Source organism: Protopterus annectens, chromosome 14.part0, assembly GCF_019279795.1.
Source record: "Protopterus annectens isolate FY-2018-M chromosome 14.part0, PAN1.0, whole genome shotgun sequence".
Taxonomy (NCBI): domain Eukaryota; kingdom Metazoa; phylum Chordata; order Ceratodontiformes; family Protopteridae; genus Protopterus; species Protopterus annectens.
This window is the reverse complement of record NC_056748.1, coordinates 653295119-653319300: the sequence shown is the minus strand read 5'-3', so window position 1 is coordinate 653319300 and position 24182 is coordinate 653295119. Positions and strand designations below refer to the sequence as shown.

Here is a 24182-nt window from a genome sequence, read left to right as displayed (position 1 = left end):
CCGATTGCTGAAAAAGTAAGGTCTGGAATGTAATAAAAATAATTTATTTAACTCTTTTTATCTGATTTGCATTTTATCTGACTTGCATATCACAGCTTATTTGACTACAATGCAGCATAATATTGCCTCAAAAAGAAGGCGTTATTATCTTATCAGAAAATACTAACTGTTGGACTTATGCATTTGTGATTTAAACTTTTGGAGTGTTATAGTTTGCAAAGATTAAACTTTTCATTGAAGACAATAGATTTGTAGCACACTTCTTACTTGCTTAGGAATGCATTTACTAAGCCTCAGTTGTGTATCCCAGCATACTTACTGATGAACTGTACAGTTTTAGGATTAGTGAGGTATAGGATGCTTCAATTTTGTAGACTTTGATAAAGGACTAACTGATGTCAGGCCTCTTGCAGTACATATCATGTCTCATTATGCTGTGAAGAACAAGCCATTTCCTGTAGTTCCTAATGATGAACAGGTAGTACAATTATCTTTGGCAAGGATTGTGTTACTGCATACTTGGTGACCATTTTGAGGTCACCTTGCATGCATCAGGAAATAACTATTCTCTTTGATGTTGTTGTTGTGTCTTTCGGCTTTTCCTGGTTAGGGGTTGCCACAGCGGAACTCCAGTCCACTAATGATTGGCAGTAGATTTTTACGTGCTGGCTTGCCGGGCCTAACGCACAACCTTAAACGAAGGAATGCCCATTCACGCATGTCGCCACACAGAAGACGCTCTAACTGAGAATCGAACGAGCAATGTCTAACTGTGAGGCAACAACGCTACTGCAGCACCACCACCGCAGTCTGGGTTCATATTTTACTTGGAATAGTTATCAATCGCATTTTGCTAATGTTAAGGTAGTCTCCAAGGACATTTTTATGTGCAATATGTTTATACTATCACATTTAAATTTTCCTTTGAGCTAACCTGAATTCCCCCAGTATTCAAATATGCTATATATGTGTGTGTGTATGTGTAAGTAAGTGTACTGAAAATAGTCAAAATACCCAAATGACAACATCGCAAGAAAACATCAGCATTGTAGACATCGGCACTCTAGTACACATGTGCTGAGAACAGTTTAGGCATATGTAATCATAATAGTAAATGTCCCCCCAACATCCCTTGTTAGTGTTATTTACATATATATGTATATGTATATATATATATATATATATATATATATATATATATATATATATATATATATATATATATATATATATATATATATATATATATATATATACTAACTTTGAGATCACACAATGTTAGGGAAAGGGCATGTTGATTAAACTGATTTTGGCCAAAGCTAGAATCAACAAAATTAATTATATATGTGTATATCTATATATATATATATATATATATATATATATATATATCTACTTCGCAAGCTCAAAGTTGTAAACATCAGACTGCAAATGGTCAGGACAATAAGATTAAAGTTTTGAAACTTTAAAACTGTAATAAAAAATGTATATGTTTTTGCAGGGGGCAAGCCCCACCTGCACCCCCCACACCCCTTGCTAAATAAATATGCCAACTCAAAGATCACACTACAGTGAAGAAATCGGTAAATTTCCTGTTCTGTGCCGTACATTGACCTCCATTCAAAACATTCAGAGTTTCAAAACTCTTTTTATCTGACTTGCATTTTATCTGACTTGCATATCACAGCTTATTTGACTACAATAGAGTCTTATAGTCTCAAACATTTGCAGTTCAAAGTTCTGAAACTTCGAACTTGTGAAACTAGTTACATATTTCAAGCCTTTGTCACTGAATTAGTCCTTTTTAAAGAGTAAAGGGAAGGTATATCCTAAATATGGTTTTTGCTCACCAAAGATTATATGTGCTTGCCTACACAACTGCCATTCTGTTATCGTATCCAAATGAAGCATGACTTAATTGTTATAAAGAGTTTATATATGATTCAGCTTCATTAGCACACACCATTCTGGATTTTCATGAATTGTTATAATACTTAATTTATGAAATTGTGTCCATTTGTCTAACATCTTATTATCCATCAAATTTAAGATGCTTGGCACAAGAAAGTCTAACATATTAATGTGTTTATAGCCTTGGTTTCTTTTAATTCTACTGGGTTCAGTAAACTACAGAAGCTTGTTATATACAGACTTATTCATATGATTTCTACAGCAAATAGCATAAAAACTGTTGATAGGTTTATAGGTAAGTACTAGGCTACCTGCCCTTGCAAGCTATTTTAAGCCTAGCCATTTTCCCTTTTTGAGCCTGAAGTAACCTATCCAATTTGGTTATACATTGGTGTTAATCATCCCATGGTCAATAATCATATATTACCTCTAATGAGAACAACTAGGTTCATACCATAGATAATTTGAGGAGACCCATGCACAGGCTAAATCATTTAGGAGCTGTCTCTTTCCATTAGTAGTACAGGGTGCAATCCTGGGGTAAATGTTCTGTTTACCATCCATACATCTAACTTGCGCTTGAATATGGACAGGGATGAAATTTGTTTTATGTGGAAAGGGAGTCTGTTCCAGAGCAGCATTATCCTCTGTGAAATAGACCTCTTCCTCCAAACCATTCTGTTGATGTTCCAGAAGAGGTTTAGATCCCTAGACCAAGTATTCTGATGCAATTTGACTTGCTGATGTGTGGTAAATCCATCAGTAATGGGTCATAGGATGCCTTGTATGCCAGACACAGGTCACTTCTTAGCAGTCTGTAGGATATTGAGTATATTGGCAGGGCTTTGAATCATACATAGATCTACATATACAGGCTAGCTGTCTTATCAGAGATGAATGAGCATCTCAGTCCAAGAAAGCGAAGAAACCTGACACCTCTGACTGGCAAAAAGATACATGGGAGGAGATGATGTAGATAAGGAATCATTACACTTTCCCTAAAGCAATCCCTTTATTTATATTTTATAGCTGTAACAAAAAGGCCTATGGATGTTTGTTTATTAGATGACAAACACAAATCAAAGAAAGAAACCAGCAAAAAGTACTCTCCCTCCATAGACTCAAGAGTTCTTCCATTTTAACTGAATGTATACAACACTGTGATCCAAAAAGAAAGGAGAACATGTTATATTGTGATGCTGTGGTTTATTGTTATAGAAGGAATGTTTGGTTAAAACATTAAGTCATATCAGAATGGTAGCCATAATATAGCCATTTTAAGACAGAACAGACAATATAGTAGTACTGACTGAAGATTTATTAGTACTGCATATACTGTCCAGGTATGATATAGGTAATACATTTTCTGTTTCTGAATATGGTTATCCTTTAAAATGACTGTTAACTGTCACAAGTTGTTCTGAATCTACTTGCTGTCTTTACAGAGTTGCTTATTTAATATATATGCATGTTTAAATATTTTGCCCAAGAAGTCACATTGTAAGCTAATGTGTGAAAAAAAGATAAGTATATTTATATCTGCAGACTGTACAGGAGGTGTCTAGCCTAGCTTGTAAAGTAATTGCATAACAGTTGATTAAGAGATAATCTCAGATTCCTGAAAATGTTATTATATTAATTTTATTCATCATCAGCCACTTTGCTACAGTAATATCATTATAAGGCATAGTTTTCAGTTAGCATTTCACCTCAATATATATCTCAGTAGTGTGCAATGCAGAAGTCATGTAGTCTTTTTGTACAGCAACTTTTATATCTGAGGTAGATTTGTACAGTCATTTTAATTTTACTTAAATCATTTTTATATTTTGTTGTCATTTCCATTTCAGCTGATATCTTAACTAACATACTGACCAAAATAAACCGAATGGATATTGTGACATTATTAGAGGGGCCGATATTTGATTATGGTAACATTTCGGGCACAAGGAGTTTTGTGGAAGATGACAGTGTTTTCCAAGATCAAAGCGATGGTAATTTTATTCACAATATACATTAATTGTGTGTTGATGTACAGTGTTGTATTTCACATATAACCTTCAGTTTGCATGTAAAATATGATTTGAATTAGGTCATATGAATGTTTCCAAATGCAGCAGTTTCATCATTTTTGGCAGTTCCTACCTCTAACATTATGTTTCAAAATAATAATTTATTAATGTATACATAATTTTACAGTAACAGTTGTTAATGATACCATGGAGTCTGCAGAATTCTTAGGTCTGAGATTTTGCTCTGAAAATGGAGTGCTGAAAATACACTTATTCAGACTGCATTGGGATCACATCTACCCTTTCTGTGCAATAAAATTTGAATGTCATTGCTTAAAATCAGTCATAGGTTAAGTATATTTATTGGTTTGCACTTAAATGTAAAACAGAAACTATCACCTATTATTTATTTTGTTTGTTTATTAAGTTGGCAAGTTGGACTAGTTTTCTTGTTCTTTTTTTTTTAAGATATATTATTTTCTGCAACATTTTCAAGTGTCTTGGGATTGATGAAGTCATAGGTACTGCGCTCTTCATTTTAGAGAACTCATCACAAAGATGGCTAAAAACTGATTGGTAAAATTCCATCTGAATGAAGATCATAAATTGCTATGCTATCCTTCAAGAACAAGATTTAAATTTCTGACATTTTGTCAGATGTTCATAAGTTCATAGGTAGGTACTAGGCTATCGACCCAAGGGCCTAAGTAAGCCTAGCCAACAAGGTTTCCTGGCTTACGCCACCCAAGAAAGTTAATTTCCTGTGCCCCTGTCGAGTAGAGCAACAGAAGTGATCCCCGGGGTGTATATCCTATTTCCCATCAACTCATCAAGATTTTTCTTGAAGAGTGCTAATGAGGAACTCTGCTTGACATATCATTGCTTATTCCCTTTATCTCAAAACGAACAATGACAAAATATTTTTAGAATCACTTCTTCAAATCACCTATCATGCTCACATCCATTTTAAACAAGTGTGCTAATCACAAGACAAAAAAAGAGCAAGCAAACACTGTACCAATCATCAAACCTACATATTCAATATTAAAAGTGAAGCAATATACGGAAAATTGGGAAAAAAACCTGAGCTGATGTGATCACAAGTTTAAAACACATTTAACAGAGAGAGTCATTAATAAACAAGGAGGTGCTGTGCTATTTAATCTATGCTGTCACTGTAATTCATTTTCTTGTAAGCTTTCAAAGTCACTCCATAAACAGCTGTCAATGTCCAAATGGTCCACATTACCCAATATGAAAAGATACAAAATTTTGAATCTTCTACTTTGTCAAAGAATGCCTAAGTAGAACCTTTGCTTTAACTTTTACAGTGCATGACAATGCCCATAAATCATTTGGTTTAATCTGTGGACAGCTTTGTTTCCATAAAAAGCAGTGTTTTTTTTACTTGATGCTAAATAGTTCATACCTTTTAATAAACAGTTATATATTTTAGCACCTGTTGTAGGTTCATATACAGGTACACTACGGAGATCACAATTCCAGCCATTCCATCTCAGTCACTGCACTTACCACTTCCAGTACTGTTGGCCCAGATTTTGACCTTCATTTTCTAGCAATTGTTTTTCCGGCAGACACCATAATTAGACACAGCAAGGCTTTACCACGTTTAGGGAATTCTGATTCTGTGTCATAGCTCAGAAAAGTCATTACCCTCATCAAACCAAATCTGCCCACCCAGCATCTCTGACAGTGCATCCTGCAGGGAGTCTTTAAAGTCTACCAACTCACTGCAATCCCAGAAAATATGTCCTCAATCACCTCTTTCTTCCCTGTCACACCTCCATCATTTGCTTTCTACCTGAAGAAAAATTATCTGGAGTCTACCTGGGATATAAAAATATCTATGTAAACATTTTCAAACAAAAATACTAAATATTCTAGATTTATTTGCATATTTGGGAGACATACATATATCCTCCCATTGTTTCTTTGTGTATTGCTTATCCAGTCTCTCTTCCCAATCCTTTCTAACCTCCTCTGATTCTTATAGTTATCATGCAATATTTTATATGCTCTACTAATTATTCCTTTTTTAATGTCAGCTTCTGTTCCAGATTCTACTAAGAACTCTACCAGGGCTGGTCTTTTATTTAAGACCCCCCAATTTCTTTTTCTTTGTCTATACTCTGATATCAATCTTTGAAAGGGAAGGCAATCTCTAACCTGCAGTCCAAATAAATTCGTAACGTCTTCCCATTCTATCATCTTTCCCATTCTATCATCTTTCCCTCTCTAGTTATGTGCTCCCAATATCTTGGTTCCTTTGCCAGTTTTCTCCAAAAAATTCCAGCCCTCTCTTGCCTATGATCTATATCCCTAACTGCAGTCATCCCCTCGGCAGAAGCTCCTTTCTCCAGTCCCAAATTGGCTTAGTTCTTAGGATACGTTCTTCTACTTTATAGATATATTTTGTATGACTATTGTTATTCTCCTTAAAGGCCTGCATCCAAAATCCCAGTCTCTCTTTATTTCTTGAGCTTCCCCCTGTTTTGTCATCATCCCTTTCCACTTTGAATGAGTTTTCTGCTTGTGCTATGTACAGGAGCGTAATTATGTATCTCAGAAATACCCCTTCAAATTGGGCAATACCAATCCAGCCTGTTCTACAGAAAGAATCAGCTTATCCCACTTTTCTCTTGCTGTCTTCCCCTCCCAGATAAAGTCCTTCAGGTCTTTATCAATTGCTGTCCACAACTTCTACTATGGTTGTTAAAAATATGCCTGACCGATGTATAAGACTAATGGGACTAAAACATTTTAACCGCTTATAAGTTACTGTCCATATCCATATAACAAAGCTTCCATTTTCTCAGTTTTTGTAGTATCTTTTGTTTAGTCTCTTCCCACATATCCTTAGCTGCTACATTGGAATCATTTTGAACCCACACCCCTAAATACTTCATTCTATCATGTCCCCATAAATATGGATATTGCTGAACCAATTCATATGTGGGTACACAATTTACTGCTATTGCCTTTGTTTTAGCTTCATTCATTTTCTATCCTGAATAGATTTGAAGCTGTCTCAAAAATGTTCCACAACACTGTAAAGTCTCTTTCTGGTTATGTCAGGTATAAAATTATATCATCTGCAAATACAGCCAGCTTTTCTTGACTACCATACCAATTATATCGTTGAATTTCTTAGTCCCTTATTTTATTTGCCAATGGTTCTAAATATAATGCAAAGAGAGGAAAGAGGACACCCCTGCCCGGTTCCTCTGCTCAAACAGAAATTATCAGAGAGGACCCCACCTACTTTGTTTCACCTCCGATCCCTCAAATATCTTCCTAATCAACCTTATTGTTTCAGGAAATGCAAATGTTTCCACTGCCCTGCTCACAAGGTCCCAGCTTACTCAGTCAAATGCTTTCTCTGCATCAAGACCCACCAACAACAGTGGTATTTTCTTACATTTTGCTTCCTACTAGATCATCAATGTTCTGGTAATGTTGTCAAATGTTTGCCTCCCCTCCATAAAACCACAGGGATCCATATCTATCAGTGTTGGCATTACTTTTGCCATTCTTTTAGCCATTATAGACATGAACACTTTTTAATCATGGTTTAGCATTGAAATGGGCCTGTATGAAGTTGGAGCTGATGGGTCTTTACCCTCTTTAGGTATTACACCTACCACTGCTTTCTTCCAGGATGTCGGTACTTCTCCTCCTCTTACATTACTGTTAAACAAAACCTTCCAAATCTATCAGTTTTCCCCTCCTAGCTTCCAAACTTCTACAGGAATACCCTCTATTCCTGGGGACTTTCCTGTAGATTATATAAATATATAGGTTATACATCACCATTTTTATCTCATCTCCTCCTATCCCAACCATTAGTAATTCAGCCTCATCTACCTTTAACCTTGGCATATTTAATTATTCCATAAACGTTTCCATTTGTATCTTTTCTTGATTTCCATATTTCTCTGCTTTATACAGTCTTCCAAAATATTTCTAATACTGGTACAAGGTCTCGTTACCTTCCTTGATATAGGCTCCCTAAGCCTGGCAACAGCCCTTTCTACTTTCTTTTGCCCGAGTTGTTGTACTAAACGTTTTTGTGTTCTGGTTGCTTAACAGCAACCTTTCTAAACTTGTGTATATTACTGAGGTATTTTCTGCTTAGCATTCTGCATTTGATCCTCTTCTTTTTCTGAGAAATTACTGCTATTCGGCAATACATTAATATATGTCAGTTCCTCTAAATAATTCTTGTTACTTAACTACAGCTCCCTTTCTTTTATTTCCACACTATTTTTAAAGTCCACCTTAATTTTATCCCACTCCCTAGCTATATTTTCAGAAGGAAATTCTATCTTCTTGAATAGCTCCTGAATAATCTCCACTACCCATTCCTTAAACTCTTCTCTTTTCAACAGATAGGTTGGAAAGCGCCAGTGTCTCATTTTTATTTCATTACCCTGTGTTTTTATTTTAGTTATTATTGGTGCATGTTCTGAAATAGTTATTGGGTGCATACCAAGACCTTCAATTAAATGCACATGTTCCTGTAAAATGTAAATTCTGTCTAGCCTAGCACAGTTTTTATATCCTGGGGAATAATATGTAAATTTACGCCAAACTCCTATTACTGAATTCACGTTTGCCACGCCAAATATTTTCATAAATTTCTTCACAAATCTACCATCCTTTGTTGCACCTTCTACTCTGGGCCCCCCAGACACATCTTCACTGCTGTAAATCAAATTCCAGTCCCCACCTATAAGTAATATTCGTTGCTGAAAACTGATTATTTCTCCCAGAATTTTCCTAATCTGCCAGTGTAATTCTTCTCCCTTGCCAGTTGCCCCTTAGCACTACAAATCTGCCATTATCATATTTTTGCTTCCTCTTCTATCACTATCGGAGCTCCTCTTGCAATTAATTAAGTACTCCTCTTTTCCTTTGTCCCAGGTATTCCTCTGAACCTTTCTTTATCAAATTTACATGTTCAGTTCTTTCCAAGTGTATCTCCTCCTGTAACACAGTTATTTGCAGTCTACATTTTTAATATTGTTCACTATTCTTTCTCTTTTGTATTTATCTGCAATTACTTTCCAAATTCAGAGAAAGGCCTACAGAGGAGGAGCATAAGGGAAATGTAATTAAAGGGTCGGATCGCAGTCTGTGGACAAGCAGCAAATACAGTGGATAATTTAAGAAAGAAATTGCACCACACTCTTTTGCTGAAATCTCAAACTGGGAGAAAGGCACTCGGCTTAGCGTTGTATTTTGTGCAAATTCCTTTCAATTTAATAACTTTTCTTTCTTCTCCTTGATCTAATAGCTTTGTGGATTGTGACAAGTGACCACTGACAGGGGGAGTAGGGAATGTTCTGGGTTTGGAAGAGTTTCAATTTACAGTCTGGAATTCACAAATATCTTAGTAAAGCTGGTTTCATCAAAAGGGTTTCCGCATTGTAAATTTAAACTGCATGCCTTGTCACTAAATGTACGATTCATATTTTACTCAGAATGATGCTTGGTTATGCGGAAGCAGCCCAAATGACCAAACTAGAGAGATCTACCAGCACTGTAGGTAAAAATAATCATTACCCCCAACCTGTCAGCTATACAGATACTACACAATGGCATTGCTTAAAAAAAAAAAAAAAAGATTTCTCTATATATTTATTTAGTGATTGACTGACTTATCGGGAAAGTCCAACTGTACACAGGTGCCCTTCTTCAGTAGATGCCTGGGGAGAAAAGCACCAAGGTGTCGTATTTAATGCAATCAATATTTACAATTACAAATTTTATAATGCAGTTTCAGTGATAGCATGCACGTCCATGATGCTGGAAGATCAGATGACTGTGGGATCTATAACCACAACATGTGTATGGACTTATTATCAAACACTGACACAACAGTGGAGCATAAGGAGGTAGCTGCACTGCAGAGTATGGCATCCACTGAGACATTAAACTGACATACTGTATGAGAACTGGTGTTAGTTTGTATAGATGTAAAAGATTCCATGACATTTATTGAAAAGAGTATGTATACTCTAATGCCTTGTCATATTTACATTAAATTAAAACAAATTAACATTTTGAAAAGCTAATAAAGACTTCACCTTTTAGCCACAGACCTTTATTTTCCCTTCATATACTACCATTTATGTAAAATATTTCAGCACATATTTCATTCCATACAAAACAAAAACTTGCAATAATTTATTGTATACATTTATATCCATTTTCCTTACTAGTCTTCCATATATTCCCCTATAATATCATGCCAAAAGTATCTTTTAAGCAATCATGTGCAAAAATTCTTGCTATTCCCCCATTTTTACTTCTTATATTCCTTGAAAACACAGTTTTTTCATTATGCATCCAAGTTTTATATATTTAACCTCTCTTCTTGTTTGCACTTGATTGGTTGTGTGCTGGCATCCTACATATAAATGTTCACCACTCACATAGACTTCTATAAATCCTGTTTGACTCAGGACTTGCCCTCTTCCAAAAAAACATATCTTTTTACATGACTCTCTTATTTTGGAAACAATCTAAACTTATTTTCCTTCTCACTACATATGCATCATTCCTTATTTTCTTGCCCTTTGTTTAGTACATTCCCAAAAATCCAAATAATTATACAACATTAAATTTTGTAGTACATTTCTTTTTTTTTTCTAAACAATTTATCCATAATATATTGTAAATGTAGCAATACAAAATGAACCATTAGATTAAAAACCTCACTTACACCCCTTTGTTGATTTACTGTATATACTACCTCACTTTTATGGAATTTTAATGCAATACCCTCACCCTTCAAAAAATGCAAACAGGTAACTAAAACAATGTCTGAATAGCCTTTTGATATGCAGTATTTGCTAAGCACCATTCTTCCCATGACTGCCAGGAATTATCTCATTTCACAGCATGCAGACCATAATTTCTGTTTAATGTGTTTTATCTAGTTCATCTCACTTAATCTTCCTGCAAGTCTTCGGAACCCTTTCGTATTCCAATTATGCTCAATGACCTTTATGCTTATCCTGGCAAACAAGTATAAATAAGACTTGCATAAACCATATTATGGTCTTAAATGATACCTTTATTTTTTTCTCCTCCTCTTTTTAATATACCCAAATATATAATGTAATTGAACTTAGTTTTTGAATACCCCACATAAAAAACTACACTCTCCACCTTATCTTCCCAAAGTTCAACTTTCTTATTTACAAAAATTTCTTATATTCTAGCAGTTCTTTTCTTCTTTCTCGAATTGCAATTAATATCACCTATCATGACATCAAGCTGCAATTAATATGATACCTTCATGACATAAGACAAGTTTACATTGACGTACCTTTTAAGTTTTTTGAACAATTCCATTACCCAAGCCCTAGTTGTACTTTAGTCAGGACTACCTATTCTTAAAACAACTACAATACACCTTTCAGGCCTTGCTACTGTAATTTTATTTTCATTTCTCTCTTTTTAATAAAACCTGCTAACCAACGGCATTCATCAGTCTGTAGCACATCTTTTCTCCATAATGCTCAGTCTTAATTTACTTTCAGAAACAAATCTGGTACCAAGAAAACATATTAAATTGCTTTTGCTTTTCACACTTTAAAACAAGAAATATTCTCAGGTCACTCTTTGTGCTTTTTACATTTAAAGTAAGTCAAATTATCCCTTTTCTTTTTGCGGATTCCTTCTAACTTCTTTTCATAATGTAACTTTGCTCATTTATGGAGATTCTGCAAGGGGTGTGGAAAAAGAAGCACACATCTTTTGATAAAGCACTTGCTACAGCAATCCACGACTCTAGACCTTGCTTTCTGTTGAAATGCACAGTTGTAATTCTTTTGTTTTGTTACTTTCATAACTATGCTAAAATATCTCAGTAAAGGTGTTGGTTGGTTTGCAAATGCTTGGCTCCTGTCAATTAAAAGAAAATCACTAAAAAAATTTAATTATAGATGTTATACAACCAACCAAACTGTAACCTAAATAAAGCACCTTGTGCCTCATCCCTGTATCATTTTCTTAAGTTTTAGCTCTCCCACTCCACTTTCTGCTACTACTGTGCAGGTTTTTAGAAATAAATAATGAAGTCCAATGCACCTGGAATAAAACAATGAAGGACTTGCCATTCTGCTTGTGTGGGGATTACTGGCCTAATTTTAAATTTTTATTCTGCACTATTCAATGTCCATTAAGTAACATATCCAACAAAAACAGTACTTAAATGAGTTACTAAAGTGTTCCATCATGACATCAAGCTTGGCTTAGCGATTCCTGCTGGGATATCAAAATGCAACAGTTCATTAAACATAGTGTGTACTGCATTACCTTTTCTGATAATGGTCTTTCTTGAAGCCTTTGCTTTCAGTATAGCTCGTGCAGCTGTTTACCCATTTCTTTGTTAATTTATTTCCATCATCAGCACACTTGAGGCTTTTTTTCCCCTTTCTGTGTAGCAATCCCTCAAGAACTAAGCCATAATTCAAAGCTTGCTGCAGCAATAATGAACTGTGGGACCCTCTACCAGTCGCAACAGACCACTTGTTGCATTTAAGATCTGCCATCGCTACACTGTGTCAGATGATGTGCTGACATTGTCACATTATACGACATCCAATGTCTGTGACGTATTCATACCCCCAGCCACACAGCATCATCAAATGCTTACACAAACTCACATTTGCTGCTACATGGGTTTCAGGACTTGTGTGCCACTTCTGAAACATGGACCGTAATAAGAACACTGAGCTAGGAATGTGCGATTTCCAGATACATCGTGGACTATGACCTTCATTTGACTAAACTGCAAGAAACTGCATAAACATTCCATGAACAAATGCAGGCCATGCAAACATGCTAACAAAATATAAGCACAAGAAATATAGTCTGCAGTAGTCCATTGCATTTAAATTACTGTCATACCTGTGGAATTATTTAAAGTTTTCATGTTTGTAGTAAATGTTCCCTCTCTGAAGTACCCAAGTATGTTTTGCACTGTTGAAGTAATCATTCTTAGAATGGGCTTACAAGATGTATGTGTCTAAAATACACAATTTTGTTTGCATTCTAAGTTATCTTACATATGTCTTTAAAAGTTCTTTCCTGTTGATAATTCTTAAAAATGACAGACAGTTCTGTTCTTTTAATGTGCTTGAGGATTTCCCAAGATAATGAAACTGACTTTGACAAAGTTTTTTTCTTTACAGTAACTTGGAAAAATTGAAGGCATACATAAGCTGCAGCAAGTCCCTGGATTATTGAAAATTTTATAGTAGGAAATTATCTTCAGCAACAGAAAACTTGATGATTTTAGAAAGTAAACTTTAGATCATTATATTGGCATAAGAGTATGGCTGCCCTCATTAATACGGATGAGCTACAGGTTCTATTGTCAGTTTGATGCACTGGGAATAAATTAAAACTGAAGACCATTTTGCAAGACAAGTTTTACCTGCAGGCAGTATGTTAACAGTGTACTATTGCACCAGAAAGATTTAGGGAGAGCACACTTTTTTCCCAACACTGCCACTTCCAGTCAGTACAAATTGCAGGTTTATTTGTCTTTTTCCAGTGCCAGTGAGTGTGTGATTTGGTAACAAAGTTTTTTGCATTTGGATGTATGTGCTGTTCTATATATGAGCTAGCTTTTAAAATGTTCTGATGTCAATAATTTCAGAAAAATGTTTTTGTAACACCCCCCCCCCCCCCCCCGCAGTTTTTGCTTGCTTTCTTGCTAAGGCTTTAAGCAAGTTTAGCTTCATCAGCACCAGAATCTATTCAAAGATTCCTCTCCAGGTCACATCATAAGGGTTTATCAAGACCATATAGCATCCTGTACATGGCTTGTAGCTGTGTAAAGGAACCTTTTTCTTGCTATTTCAATCTCTAGCATGAGCACAATTTGAAACAATAGTGCATGGGTGCCAGTTATAAATAATGCTTTGCTGGTTAAATCTCAGTGTAAAAAGTTCACAAAATATTTATTATTGTTGGCAGATAGGCACAATGATTACTGCTTTTTGTGTGTTTTGTATTTTTTCAACTAGAGGAATTACAGAAACTATGTAGAATTCTATCCCAGCTGTACAGAACAGTTTTTGCAAAGAATCGACAAACATTTTTGACAAAGCATAGAGTTCTTTACACCCATTAGTTTAGCTCTAATGACTGAAAGCCCATTTTAGCTTAAGAAGTAAATCCATGTAGACCACGGATGGTACTCACAAAAATTCAAATACATATATTACAGATTTTCAGTAAAAGAAATACTTTGGGTAGGATGACATCTTAAAGGTATTAATTAATGTATAGAGTGGCACTTTACATCAGTTTCCAAAACGTCCCTTCTCCTTGGGTTGCACCTGATGTTTAACAGCTACCAGATTTAAGTCAGTGGAACTTTTGATTAAATAAATTCACCAAACAATGTAGCCATGCCATGCATTTGAACTGCACAAGTTGCTGCGAACAAGTTGTTCAAATCAAGTTGGTTTTCTTTTTCAATAAAGGCCCTTCTCATGCAATGGCATTTAATTAAAAAGATGTATTTGCATTCTGTAAATGCAGAAGGGACCAAGCTTAGTGTAATATATTTTTAATTCCCTTACTTAAACTTTCAAACAGATAAAGTCATTCTGGTACACGGACACACTGATAAAGTGTATTCTGAAATACATTTGTAAGCACAGTAAATAGCAATAATGCAGTTTCAAATGTGAGCTAAACTTTTGCTAAACTGTTTTTGTCTACTTTGCTGCCTGAACAGACACTTTTTATAAAGGCAGTCAGTAGAACTTCTACATAGTGTTAGAAAACATTTAGAGTTATGTAATTTCAGTGATGTCTGTGTAGAAACTGCATATACATTCATAACCTTGCAGTGGACCTTCTAAGTAAGAGATGCTTTTAAGCAGTAGTCCTTAGCTAGTCATACAAATGAATAGAGGTATTCATTTTAATACTTCAGCATTTACAGTATTGCAGTTTTATGACTGTGTGTAGTTTTATACTGCCCTTAGCAATACTGTAAGTACTGCATATTTAAGACGACTGTGCCTCTCATTTATGAATATACATGCTGTATTAGGCCTGAAATTAAGAAGTACGCATGCAAGAAAAAAAAATCATGCGGAAATTGTATGCGTAAATAAGACCAGTGGTGGCAAGATAATTAAATGCCCTTGCAAAATTTAAGAAAAAGAAGGATAGCAAACATATAACAATACATTGGCCAAAATGTGAATGCTGTAAATTTGACATAATGCAAAATATACTCAGTTATAATAACAGAATGTCCTGTTCAATGTCCTTGAAAGATCCAGTTCATCTTCTGTTTTCAGTACAAAAAGAGCATTCTATTATTGTAGACACACACGCACATTTCACAATGTGAAAGAACTATGTATAGAGGACACATAAATAATGCATTTCCTGTGCTGGACTTATACATAATCATTTAACTAAGTAGCAGGAGGCAGTACTTGACATTACTATATCTGATGTATGTAAATGTTTTAAAGCGGACAACATTTTTTGGAATACTGTTTTAACTATGATATGTTGAAATGTGTGATCAAATAATCTTGAATCTATTGTATTATGGAGAAGGTGATCCCAGTGCATGATCTGAACTGCTGTGTATTTGTTGCAACAAGTTAATGATGGTATTGTTGAAGACTCCAAAAATATTGGTAACATCAAAATAAAGTTGGTTACGGCAGTATGTAAACTTATGTTATGGGCTAATCTAAGGCAATTGAGTATGACAGGTTTACTTGCACTCCGTATTACTTATAACCACAGTATGTTTTTGGTGAATTATTTCACTTGCACAGAATCCCATTTTTACCACGAAGTGCCATGATAAGCAGGTGAGTCCAGTCTGTAGGTTTTTATCTTTTCTCTAAGATTTGTTGCGGTTTACAGTACAGATTTGTGATCTAGTGAGTTCACATCTAAATCCCTGTATAGCTTTCACACTAACCATAAACATATACCTCTTAGAGATTCCATTCAAAATTGTTTCAAAGTAGAGCAGATCTGTACAGATAAACTGCGAAGTTTGCTCCCCAACAAAAATGCCCAGTAAATATACTATTATGTTTATTTTTCCTAAGAAAACTTCAAAACAGCCACTCACATAGAGTTCTTGTTAAATTTTGTGACATCCACATACAAAAATTCACAGTGTTGCAAGCAGTGATTATATGTATGAGAAGATTTTATGAAAGAAGTAAAATATTACATTTTCTTAAAAAATGGTTTGATTTAAACATCCAGTGTAGGTTTTCTAGTCCATAGCATTTTTAAGTGGATTTACTTCTGTGATTTTGTTTGTTCCATAAATTTAAAATCACTTCTGCCTTAGAATTAAACGTGACTCTTTACAAACCTTAAAAACATGTTCCCCTTCATGTTTGTCTATATTACTTTTTAGGGTGTTTTTCAGTTTCCTGTAAGCGACATCCTGTCAATTTTTGTTACAATGTGAAAAGACATATTTGAAAATCATAGTATATATCATATTCTTAATGTACATGACAGTAAACACATTTATATATATATATATATATATATATATATATATATATATATATATATATATATATATATATATATATATATATATATATATATATATATATATATATATATATATATATATATATATATATATGTGGAGGCATAAAACTGGGATTTGTCCCCCTCCCCAATGTCATGCGACCCTGGTGTTGGTATATATAGTTAGGGGAGTGTGGGGTGGTGTGGGTGTCGAAGCCCCCACCTAGTTTCCTTTAAAAGAAGAAAATAAAACAAAAAGTACACATTTTAAACGAAAATAGGTGGGGGGGCTTTGCTCCCCACACATCCCCAATGTGGGCGGCTGCACCCCCCACACACCCCCTAACTATATATACCAACTCCAGGGTCGCATGACATTGGGGAGGGGACAAATCCCTGTTATTTACCTTGAATACTGGTTTTCGGTCAAATGAAATTTCAATCAAATGGGTTTAGGTCAAATGGTCTTTCGATCAAATGAAGTAGACCCATATATATATATATATATATATATATATATATATATATATATATATATATATATATATTATATATATATATATATATATATATATCTGTGTGTGTATGTAAAATGTAACAGGTAAACTAATATATATGTATTTTACTGCATCTCCAACTCATTCAATTGGAAAACACTACATTAACCACAAATGGTTGAAAGTCATTGAATAAAAAAAAAGAAACAATGTCTTTTGCAAGGGGCAAGTCCTCACTGCATCCCCACACCCCCTGTTAATTATATATACAAACTCCCAAGATTGCAATAGTGGGAAAAATGCAAAATCACACTCCACTGCTGTGGAGTGATCCCGCAAAACCAATGCTGGCATCCTGAGATGAACTGGCAGTTTGAAAAACAATCCTCCTTACTAAATTTTCAGTGTAATGATCATAGGATGAAACACACTAAAACCATGTGTATTTCAATAAACTATATAGACAGATCTCCTTCCATATCACTGTTGCAGTATTCTTCACTGAAGGAATCTCCTGCCAAGGATAGACAAATGTCTGGCCAGTATACCAAAGCTGTAAAACAGTACAAAGTAGTCCCACACAGTAGCCGAGGTCGATTGAAAATTTGCAACACAGTATATGAGCGCTTTCATCTCATACATAGAGAGACTTCATCAGATAACATATTTCACCAGTTGATTCAGTTTATATACCCTTCCTTTGATGATTAATACACATCATGAATTAATCACAACCTAATTAACCCTTTGAGTAAATAAAATGCCGTATGTAACATTTTATGATTCTTATACTAAAGCCGCTCTTTCTCTTAACAAAGACTTAAGAGAAACAGAATCACTAAGTCCAGGGAGAAAGAGTAGCTTTAGTATAAGAATCATAAAATGTTACATATTTATTTATTTATTTATTATTTATTTATTTACATTTGTTGACCAGGAATGTCCGACTGGACGCAGGTCCATTTTCAGCAGAGGCCCGGGGAGAAAAGCTCCACAAATTAAAATATTACAGACATAGTTACAGATGAAGAATCCTAGCAATTAAAATATTACAAACATAGTTACAGATATTGTAAATGAAAACCAAACCAGCTCCAAGAGAACTTGAAACTTTAATGGACCAAACAATCGAAACAAGCAACAAATAAAAACGAATAAAAGTACTGTCACTAAGCACTTTCACCCGTATAAAAAACGGGCATCATCAGAGTAACCAAACTCATCTGAAACTGCAGTATATGAAAATGTCTCGTGAGCACACGCCCCTTGTTAAAAACCTATCACAAACTCAAAACAATCAATTAGTTTAAATGTGTAGATTCATACTTTACAATACTTAAATGAAAATAAAATCAAGATAAAATAAATCAGATCAAACTAACCTAATATAAACAAATAAATAAATAACTTGTATATAGTTAAACATTGATTGAAGTGATATTCTGTTGAATAAATACATACTTAAATATATATTATATTATATTATCAATGTATGCAGTATTGTTTGTGCATAAATAGGTTATAACACATAACAAGTAACACATAACAAGTAACAAAAGGAAAATTATAAACTACTGTGATGTTGTGAAACAACATCCTTGTATAAACCTAAAACAAAACCATAAATATTTGTAACATAAAAGTGATGTTTGACACCCTGAAATCTCTTTATATCTCAGTAGCAATATTATGATATAATGAAAATTCCCACCAGGATTCTCATAAAATAAAATAATGTGATAAAAACTATTAATAAAATCTTTAAACTGTCCATCCTTAATTCCCTGTTCTAGTTGTCATTTGGTCATATTATATACAATAAGACCTATACTTTAAAATACTAGACAGAGAAATGTGGTCATTAATTCCTGGTGGCTTAGATGCGTCAAGTGTAAGCTGCCATAAACTTTCCTTAACTTCCAAAAGTGTCTTAACATCACCTCCTCTATCATTAGATGGAATTCTGTCTATCACGAAAAATAAGAATTTTTTAAAACTGATGCAATTCTGACAGTGTATGTATAAGGCATTGTATGATCTCTTGTTCCTAATGTCCCTTACGTGTTCCAAAATTCTAAGAGGTCTGGAATTCAAAACAGTTAAACTCAACAGGGATAGTAGAGATTATGCCAACAACCGGGTGTATACTCATTTTAGGGAATACAAAAACAGTAAAGCTAGAGCTGAACAAGGGAACAACGCTACCACTTTTGGCAACATTCAACAGGGCTCTATTAGTTTAAATGAGCAGTTTGGCGATGAATATTAACAGCGAATATGATAATGAACATTTTTTAGAGCCTTACCCGGTGAGACGCTCAGAGCGAATACGCGAACGCAACCAGGGGTTAAGGCAACAGGAACAAGCCAAGGGGAGAGGACAGAGGTTTTACAACAATCGGAGGTGGTCTCAGGGAAACAGCAGACCAATATAAATATTGAAGAACATTTAGTGCATCCCTTTGACCCTGATTTTGCATCATATGTTGCTACTCAGAACCATATTGAATACGATCAGTCTTTTGTTGATTATTTGTCAATATTTGATTTGATGCATAGTGACTTGGAATCACTCCATGAATATGAATTGTTGCAATTGCCTAAAAATTTTAATGAATGTTTAGATTTTGAGACAAACAGCTCTACTGAGATTATGAATGAGAATGATGTTAATGGTGAAATGGATATGAATTTTTTGAATACTGTTGAATATAGTGACACTGGATTAAGTTGCAATTTAATTAGAGTGGACAGTGTATGTATTTATAACTTTACAAATTTGGAATTGAATGAGAATTATCTTGCCCTGTTTAAGAAGGGCTTCACTTTTGTTCCAACCTTTAGGAATGAGATTTGGTTTTTGGTTAATTTTAAATTGTATACGAGGCAATTGAATCTCGAAATGTTTTTTCATAAGAATCCCAGTCCAGTGACAGACAACATTATAGTGCTTAAAAGGCCAAGAACTTTTATCCCCCAGTCTATCCCTGTATACACATTTTTGAGAAAATGTGTGAGACACAACTTAGGAGGATGTTTAGGGGGTTAACCACACCATCTGACAATTTGACATCGGGTGAGAGATTTTGCCTCCAAGAATTAACATCCACCAACAACTACAGGGTAATGAAACTGGACAAAGGGGGTGGAGTGATTATGTTAAACATTGACTATTCCATCAAGATGTTAAACCTTTTGAATGACACCACCACATACACCAGAGTTTCAAGGAATGAAATGAATAGAGCTTACACTAAGATAGATTGGCATTTATATGCGTGGTTAATGGAGGGAGTCATTGATAAAAATGATTATCATTATCTTACTGTTGGTTCACCTGTGACCCCCTCCATTTTTGGGATACCAAAAATCCATAAAAACTACAACGATCCACCATTACGCCCGATAGTTTCAGCAAAGGGCTCTAAAACAGAAGCCATGGCTTCTTATGTTGATTTTCACTGTAAGAATATTACAAAGCGGTTGCCACACATACTGAGGAATTCTTGGCACTGTTTAGATGCGATAAAGGACACACAAATAGATGAACAATTTTTAATGGTCACAATAGATGTAATCAACTTATTTTCAATTATACCTCAGGAACAAGGTCTTGACATGTTCAACCAATGTTTGAAAAAACACAGTGGCTTTCATACAGTTAAACGTAGTTTAATGGTAGAGCTTATGGAAATGATTTTGTCCAATAATTTCATTAGGTTCGAAGGTGAACTTTACAGACAGGTTACAGGGGTAGCTATGGGTGCTAGGTGCACACCAATTTATGCCAACTTAGTGTTGGCAGAATGGGAGATGCAATGGGTTTTTACCTCTGATTTTATGCACAAAGCAATACTATATTTGCGCTACCTTGATGACATTCTGATTTTTTGGAAAGGTACAGAGGTGGAAATGCAAGAATTTATGAATTATTTGGGCACCACTACATCTTTTTTAAAATTCACTTACTAGATTCATGGAGAAAGTTGTGACTACTTGGACATATTTTTATACAAAGAGAAGTATGAGGTCACTGTGAATTCCAATATATACCGCAAAAAGACTTATTCCAACATCTTTTTGCATTTTCAAAGTTGTCACCCATATTTCCAGAAAAGGAACATAGTGAAAGGACAAATGGTCAGACTTTCTAGACTCATTAGTGATGATGAATGTCTAATAATTGAACTATCAAAATTGATAGACATGTTCACTGAGAGAGGTTACCCCTACGATGTTTTGACAAAAGTAAGAAGTGAGATTGAGGCGAAAAGACACACTGTCTTTAAACCTATACTCAAAGGAGGTTTGATTGAAGAATTTAGTGAAGAAAATACCTTAACTGAAACTACAAATGTACATCACAGGAGACAGGCTATGGTTTTACCTTATAATGATGTGACTGGACAAATTATGAATATTATTACAGACACATGATATAGTGTTTTTAACAATGACACAACAACCATAGTCGGTAATACACCAGTTTCCACGTATAGTAGGGGTAGGAACCTCAAAGAAATGATGGAAAAGGAATTCAATACAGGGATTTACAAGAACTCAAAAATGAGTAAATGTGGCCTATGTAGCACTTGTAAATTCATCAATAATGGCCCTTATGTAGCAGTTCAAAATTTTAGCAGGACAATTATATGCCCGGGGTATTGCAATTGCAACACCAGGATGGTAGTGTACATCGCTACATGCCTCAGTTGTCCCACATTTTATGTAGGGAAAACCATAAGGAAATTAAGGCTTCGAAGTTTGGAACACGTAAGGGACATTAGGAATAAGAGAACATACAATGCCTTATACATACACTGACAGAATTGCATCAATTTTAAAAAATTCTTATTTTTCGTGATAGACAGAATTCCATCTAATGATAGAGGAGGTGATGTTAAGACACTTTTGGAAATTAAGGAATGTTTATGGCAGCTTAGACTTGACGCATCTAAGCCACCAGGAATTAATTACCACATTTCCCTGTCTAGTATTTTAAAGTATGGGTCTTATTGTATATAATATGACCAAATGACAACTAGAACAGGGAATTAAGTATGGACAGTTTAAAGATTTTATTAATAGTTTTTATCACATTATTTTATTTTATGACAATCCTGGTGGGAATTTTCATTATATCATAATATTGCTGTTGAGATATAAAGAGATTTCAGGGTGTCAAACATCACTTGGTAGTTGGATTGTTTTATGTCACAAATATTTATGGTTTTGTTTTAGGTTTATACAAGGATGTTGTTTCACAACATCACAGTAGTTTATAATTTTCCTTTTGTTACTTGTTATGTGTTACTTGTTATGTTTTATAACCTATTTATGCATAAACAATACTGCATACATTGATAATATAATATAATATATATTTAAGTATGTATTTATTCAACAGAATATCACTTCAATCAATGATTAACTATATACAAGTTATTTATTTATTTGTTTATATTTAGTTTGATCTGATTTATTTTATCTTGATTTTATTTTCATTTAAGAATCGTAAAGTATGAATCTACACATTTAAACTAATTGATTGTTTTGAGTTTGTGATAGGTTTTTAACAAGGGGCGTGTGCTCACGAGACATTTTCATATACTGCAGTTTCAGATGAGTTTGGTTACTCTGATGATGCCCGTTTTTTATACGGGTGAAAGTGCTTAGTGACAGTACTTTTATTCGTTTTTATTTGTTGCTTGTTTCGATTGTTTGGTCCATTAAAGTTTCAAGTTCTCTTGGAGCCGGTTTGGTTTTCATTTACAAGTTAAGAAGTTCAAAGTTTCTATAGTTACAGATATATGGTAGTTCCTTTTAGGGATAAATATATTTAAATATGTTTAAACACTTTTTATTTTTTACTTTGTGTAATATTGTTAGTTTTTATGATATCGAAGTTCAAAATGGATACATTTTAATTACCATGGTTTATGGAAAGTAATTTTTGGCATTTTATTTACTTAAAGGGTTAATAAAGATTGTGATTGATTAATGATGTGTATTAATCATCAAAGGAAGGGTATGTAAACTGAATCAACTGGGGAAATATGTTATATGATAAGGTATTTCTTTGTATGAGACAAAAGTGTCCATATACTGTGTTGGAAACTTTTTATTAAATTTTCAATTGACCTTGGCTACTGTACTCTGTACTGTTTTACAGTTTTTTGGCTCCGTTTTCTTTGGCAGTATACCAAAGCGTTTAGATTTTGTAGATGATGTACAGCTGCAAATACTTAGAACTTCTTTGCTGACAGTCTAAATGTCAGTCTGAATATCTGTCTGCTGTGCTGGTTACCAAGCTGTCTTCAGTTAAGTGTTCTATTTCTTGTTTATATTTCCTTCTGCTAACTCTTCTGTGGTTTCATCCTGAACTGATAAGCTTTCTAAACTGTTGCCTTATTCTAAGCTCCTTCCTTCTGAGTGGATAGTAGAACCATGAAAAGGTTGGATACAAAGTTGTATACTGCTGCAACCTTGTCTTTTTGGGCTATTAATTACCAAACTCACATGACCAGGTATGTCTCATCTCTCCTTAGGTGGTTAAGGTTATGCCTGATCTGCCTAATTCAGACCTTGCTTGGGTTCACTTCCCAATGTTACTCATCATTCCATAAAATACAGTTATGATGCTGCTGATGCCTCTTCCAGGGCTGCTGCTTTTGGTCCTGTGATGAGGTGTTTTTCTTGGCTTTGTCTTCAGGCTTTGCCTGATGATATTAAAGCCAAATGTTTGGATGCTTCTTTGTGTAATAAAAATCTTTTTGGTACAGCTTCTGCTGAGCTCTTCAAGTCCCTCCAGGGTATAGGTAAGGCCATTCAGGAACTGAAGCATATTTATGTCTCCACTCTACTCAAATTTCCGAGGAATTGCCCTTCTAAATCTTCTTTTGTTTGTAGACAGACTCATCAACTGCCCAAAGGTAAGAAGGGGTCCAGGTGTATTCCTTCTAAGTCCACTCAGACTCCTACATCTCAAAAGCCTTTCTTTCAGGGCAAGCCTGTTTCTATTTGACATTTTGCCTCTTCTCCCCTCAGCCAATTCCCCTTGTCTTTCTGCCTTTCTTTTCTCTCCCACATTGTCAACAGATCACCTCAGACTCTTGGGTGCTGTCTCTCATTCATCAGGAGTATTTCATGATATGGAAATCCCCCCCCCTTTTTCAGGCAT

The 24182-nt window shown here is 34.6% G+C and overlaps 1 protein-coding gene across 7 annotated transcripts in view; it reads left to right on the top strand.

The window, feature by feature from the left end:
• Nucleotides 1-24182, top strand: part of ANK3 (ankyrin 3) — a 2432060-nt gene that overhangs the window by 2279220 nt on the left and 128658 nt on the right. For all 7 annotated transcript variants that reach the window (XM_044056400.1, XM_044056402.1, XM_044056401.1 and 4 more), the window contains one exon: nucleotides 3762-3905. In XM_044056400.1, coding sequence (XP_043912335.1) covers nucleotides 3762-3905 — 144 coding nt within the window. The remainder of the gene's footprint in view (nucleotides 1-3761; nucleotides 3906-24182) is intronic.